Source organism: Lissotriton vulgaris, chromosome 4_1 (assembly GCF_964263255.1).
Source record: "Lissotriton vulgaris chromosome 4_1, aLisVul1.2, whole genome shotgun sequence".
NCBI classification, from domain to species: Eukaryota; Metazoa; Chordata; class Amphibia; order Caudata; family Salamandridae; genus Lissotriton; species Lissotriton vulgaris.
The window spans coordinates 1754208680-1754214749 of NC_141691.1; the positions used below are offsets into that span (position 1 = coordinate 1754208680).

A 6070-nucleotide genomic window follows, 5' to 3' on the forward strand; every position below is an offset into this window, starting at 1 on the left:
TTGCAACAGTGTACTTTAAAATTCACCATTGGCAATATACTACACGCCCACACACCATTCCCCTGCTGAACAGGTAACTCCTCTGTCATACTTGTTTTTAGTGTTGTGCTTGGATTTTTCACAATCCCTGCGGCTTCATTGATCTAACACCGATACCCTTACCGCAAACAAATTTCCAGCACCACTAAAAGTGTTAATTGTTCAGTGTTTGAAGTCGAGGATATAGTGGCAAGCACAGCCACATATTCAAATGGTTACAGTCCATGGGCATGTTAGGATTGGTAAACAAAGGAGAGTGAGGATGGGTGCAATGAGTCTTGGGTGGTGGCTGCCACTCTTGTGTTGAGTAGGGTGTTTGGGAGAAAGGCAAAATAGCTAAGAAACACTTACATGCCATATTCTAGTGATCTTCCATTGTCAAGATGATTGTTTACTGCACTATTTTGTAAGGTGCTAAATTTTGACCTGCCGCACAGCGCCTGTGTGTTCATGCATTAATCTCAAAGTGGCTACATCATTTAGAAACTGCTAGTGACACAGATGATTAGGTCAATATTGACGCTAGGGAAATCTGCTAAATTGGTTGCTATTAGGATTTACATCATATCAGAATGGATTCTCATACTGGAAGCATGGGGGCAGTGCATATCAGATGACAAAGAATCACAAGAATACAAAAGGTCAGGTGCCAGACAGACGCAGAACCCCTTAATCTTAGACATACCTTAACATAATTCCCTGATTTTTCAAGACTATTCAGTTTCACAAGTTGTTCAATTGTTGGCCTTGACCACTGCTGCTCAATTTCCTGAAGTGCCTACTCGGATGATATACAAACAGAATTGTAAACATTTAAATGTGTGCACAGTTAAAAAAAATAAAAAGTATCATCTAGTAGCATCATCTAAAATCCAATACATATTCAAATTGTTGCTCCTCAATTCTAGTTTAATCATTCAGAAACGGATATGTTTATGCAAACTGTTTCTACTTTTATGTACAAATGAAAATTACATTTATATTCAGTTCCAGAGACTATAGTGCAGCACTACCCAGTGCTTTGCTTTCTGATGACAGTGTGGGACTGGCAGTAGGGGGGCACAGGGAAAACCACTGTAGGGCTGTTGAAAAGGGGTTGATTTTTGGGATGATGGAGCAAATGGATCCGCAGCCCACCTTCCCTTGAGCGAGCAACACAAACTCTCAGACCCACATTATTTGCTGCTGTGAAATTGTATTCTTAGATAATGGATTGGAAAATGTAATGAGTTTACCTTCATAATTAGTAACCACTAAGGTTTTTAAGGCACTTTCTTTAAAAAAAACTGTCTGCTGTTAAATGATTCAGCCTCTTGTTTATAAATGTTTAGTAGGGGGTCAAAACTGCTATGAAGAGGGTTGAATTTTTGGCTGGTAAATGTAGAGCGGATATTAAAAAAATTCCAGGCATTGTTTTAAGACCCAATCCTGACTGATGTGTTGAAAAGCAAATGAAGAGGTGCAGGAAAATTGCACCAATGGAGAATGGTTCGGTTATAGTAAATATACATTTACAATACAATTGCATACTCTATATACGGAATAAGAAAAGAAAAAAGGAAAGAAACTTGGATGTGGAACCAGAACCCATTCTCAAGAGACTGCCCCACCATGTGTCACATTTCGTGCAAGACACGCATTTTGAACAATTTCTCATATAACAGCGAAAGTCAATTTCCGTCGTGGATTACTGCAGGCTGCACAAATCCTGCAAGATTTACAGAACTGCCACAAACCAGACCATGATTTGAAGTAGGTCAATCCATTATTTGTGGAGCCTTGGTTTCCATCCCAGTTGACTGGAATTAAATGGGTACCATTCAGCAGCCAGGTAGTCCGTTTGCGTTCATGTGCATGCATGCTAACTGCAGACCAGCCAGGCTATGGTAGTCTGAATGTAATGGGCAAACGCAAGCAAACGGATAGACCGAACAATGGCACTGAGTTTCGCTCGTGGGTAGGACAGCTTCTGATAAGACCAGAGCAAGAGCAGCCACCAACCTTCAGTTCAATGCAGCTCACTTTAAGAGATGCCCTACCCTGCCCCGGTGCCGGCAGCAGGTCGTGTTTGCCCCCACTGTGAGAGAAAGGGCCGCCAACAGAAAAATAACATTCTGGCCATGCTGCAGCCACTGCACATCTATGGCAAGAAGCTGCTGCAAATAATATTCACCCATTAGTCACAGAGGTTGCACACAAAACAATAACCACCTTCTGCTTGCAAATATTGTGAAGTATTCACATAGTTTAATTATGCAAGAATGCTATAACTGCTGCTTTGACCGCCCGATCAACATGTTCCCACTGGTTGCTGTACATTTCTTTGTGGACACCCTTGATACAGGGCTAGAGAAGGTTCTGTGCTACCAGTGTGCATTTTCCAAGCCTTTGGTCTCAATACTTTGAAAAACTTCAGCAGCCAGAGGCGGGAAACGTGCATTAAACACCTATAAAAATCACGATGAGGTATAAATTAAACAGAACAATGATTTAACTACATTAGTAAAGAATCAATGGCGAATGATATAAATGGTCATTGAAGTTACAGCTATGATACAGCCTAGTACATTTGTTACTAAGGTTTTCAAAGGATTTAGAGAATTTTTTTTACAAACATATCCAGACATTGGTTCATATGTAAAGAAAGATATCTAGTTGTCAAAATCTTATTTCTTTACTTTGCATTATTGTACTTGTAGGTCTGCAGATCTACGGGTGAACAAATAACAGCCTCACCACAGTGCAACAAATAAGATGAGCCGGCATAAGCAACTCGAGTCGTGCAACACAAAGAAGGGGGAAATCTGAGTGAGAAGTGTAGGAAGGTGGATACCTGACTATGGTTGCCCCCAACTTTTTGCCTGGTGTTTTGCTGGTTTTCCGACTTAGTTGGCCTGGGACCCTGCCAATCAGGACCCCAGGCCTGCTGCTCTCTCTCTAAAATGGATTCCATGTACCTTAGGTACATTTCCAATTGGTACTGGGCCACCTTATCAGACCCTGTAACTCAGGGCATCGGTGTACCCAGGGCCTACCAGGGGCTGAAGCATGTATTATGCCACCCCTGGCTGGCCATCTAAATCTGACACAACTGGCTGCACGACAGCTGGGGCAAGGTGGTGTAATCACCCTTTGCTGTAGATATAGTATACCTATATCTAACCCTAAAAATGGACACACAGATTCCTATCAGTCACTCCTATGGCAGGCCTTGACAATCCTGAAGGCAGAGTGCTTGGGATCGTGTGAGATGGTACTCTGGCATGAGCTGAGCCCGTTTGCAGCTTGCGGAACCAAGTCCTAATAGCTGTTCCATGATAACGCATACCATATACTCTTAAGTGCATTATAATCCTCGCGGTTAAATGCTATCTTTGGTATCGCTTTATCAAAACATGTCAAGTAAGGTGTCATACGAATTGGAATACTAACCCCTCGCCAATTCTGCCGACGGGGTTAACATTCCACCCTTCTAGAGGGACACAACATGTATGTAACTGTGAACCCCGGTTAAAGTTAACTGAAGCCTCAGCTCCACAAAATGGATGCTGCCACCACAGACACGAGTCTGACCCCCTGCAGCTGGGAGTCCTTCCAGCGAGGGGAGCTTGGACAAAGGGTTTCCTGTCAGGGGCGGTGCTAGCACCATCCCAGACAGGGTTTTGTGTATCCTGGGTAGGCAGGGCTTTACAGGAAGGTGACTGCAAGTGGCAACCCGGTGCTCACTATGCATCTGCCGGCTAGAACCAGTTCCAGGGGCACACCAGCCCCTGAGCTGGGGAAAGTCCGGCATGGGAGAGGGGTGTAACCACCCCCCTTCCTGGTCCCACCCCTAGGGCAGGACCTAGTCGCGTACCCACCCCTTTCTTTACGATAAAGGCAGGAGCGGGGACCCTTCCAAATTAGATCATCTTTGAATCAAGAAACTACTTTCTACGAAAGGAACTCTCGACTTCTTCTCAAGATTTCTCCCTTGTGGCTAAGGAGTAGTCACCCTGCATCCGCAGGCACCATCTAAGAACTCTGCGGTTTGCTGCACGTCCTTCCTCCGGAATCCGACTGACCAGCTCGACGAGACCCGGCTTCCCTGGCACCTCTGACCTCTACCTACCTCTACAGCTAAGCTGAGAACCGTAGGTGCGACGAGACCGAGGGACCGGCCATCATCAGAACTGCACGACTTCTATCCAGCACGACCGCCGAGGGATCCTCTGGTGAGTGCTTTGGGGTCCGAGAAGCCCCGACCCTGAGCAGCTCCAGCACCGAAGACCAGCCCCCCAGCATCCACGAGATCTGCGTGGGGCCCTTCTGCTTTTTGGCTGCTCACCGCGTTGTCTGGCTACTAGCCCGCTGGCTTGTGGCCTTCCCGACGACTACCGACGACATCACCACTGCTAGTCTGGTTGCTCCAGACTGGCCCTTGCTCCCTTCCAAAAGAGGAGCACCCCGGACCCTCCTGGTCCACTCCAGACGCCATTTTAGGTCCACCGCGTGGGCTTGAATTTGCCAAGACTTGTTGCCCCAATCCTGGGTCCAGCGACGTCGACAGCATCAACCATCGTGGGACAGCTCGCACCTCCATCCTGGTCGCCGACAACGCCTCCTGGTCCGTGAGACTGCAGAGCCCAGCGACGCCCACTCACCTGGTCGAGGTGACTACCATCCTGGTGCCCATCTGATCACTGGCTAGTGATTCAGGACTTGGTCCCCTCTGCTTACAGGTGTCTTCCATCGTCGATCCAGGCTTGGATCCACCGAACAATCTTCACTGGTCGCCTGCCAGCAACTCCTTCTTTCAGGCTCCTGGTTCGTCAACAAGGATTCCTGACGTCTTTTCAGACCTATGCAGCCGCAGCCCCTGGGCTAGGTAACTTCGGCATTTCGGTGCCCCAGCATAGCCTCACTATCCAAGGGTCCAGATCCACTTTCGTTTTCAACCTACCTTATCGGGTTCGCCCGAGAACACTAACTTTGCTTTTACTAGCCTCCATAGACTTTGTCCCGCATCCCGCGTGAGAGTGCACACTCTGCACCCGAGTCCCCTGGGCCTCCTACTAATAATCTGAAGGTTCAGTAACTTAGTCCTAGCGATTCCAAAGCCTATTAGTCCAGTACTTACCTGCTAGTAATTTCGCATTCCACTTCCATGGTATATGGTTTTCCGTGCCCCTCGGGCATTTGTGTAAATTGTGCAACTTAAAGTATTTTCGTAAGAGTTTTGTTGTGTGCTTAGTACCCTGTCCCCATAAAGAGTACAGGGCTGTTGTGATCTAAATAAATACACTGTTTATTTTTCATAACACTTGTGTGGTGTCCTTTCACTTGGTGTTCAAGGGGTATATGTGATGGTAATATACTGGCTTAACACGCCCTCTAGAGTTTAGACGGAAGACTGCTCTTGTCCATGCTACTAGGATAGCAGGTCTATCGGTTGACTTACAACCAATCACCATAAGGGTTGTTTGGACTGATACAAAGTGATCACTAGAATAGTGAACACTGAATATCAGGCCAACTTCTCACAAGAAGATCCAAACGATATACCAGAATGTGCGTTTGCCTGAAACACAATTTCCACTCTTCCAATTTAACGATATATAAAGCTTCTAAGATGGGAAGAGGGTAGACTGGAGCTCCACAGTAAGCAAATTGTTATTCTCACGTTCTTTATACACCTGTACGAATTCTTGAGCAGGCGGCTGCAGTAAACAATACAATGTTGAATTAAAAAATAATGCTCCTAAATGTGGCCTGGGTCAAACAGTACATTGCCTTGAACATGTAGCGCTTTACTGACAGCGTTAATAGGCAAATGCTTCTCTTCCCTTGGAAAAAGACTCCAGACTGAGGACTCGGCAACACTTCAGTACACAGGACAATATTCAGTACTGGAGGACATTTTGATTAGTTTATTTATTTACTTTTGTAGCTTTACCTAGGCCTGCTCCTTCTCATGTCGGTACGCCCCTTCACCCCCACTCCTATTCCTATTCCCTTCAACCCTTTTCTTCTCTCCCATCACAAATCTCTT

The 6070-nt window shown here is 45.9% G+C and overlaps 1 protein-coding gene across 1 annotated transcript in view; it reads right to left on the reverse strand.

The window, feature by feature from the left end:
- The window catches only part of SNX31 (sorting nexin 31), a 250558-nt gene that overhangs the window by 90311 nt on the left and 154177 nt on the right, over positions 1 to 6070 (reverse strand). Inside the window, exon 9 of the mRNA XM_086966061.1 lies at positions 725 to 817. Coding sequence (XP_086822187.1) covers positions 725 to 817 — 93 coding nt within the window. The remainder of the gene's footprint in view (positions 1 to 724; positions 818 to 6070) is intronic.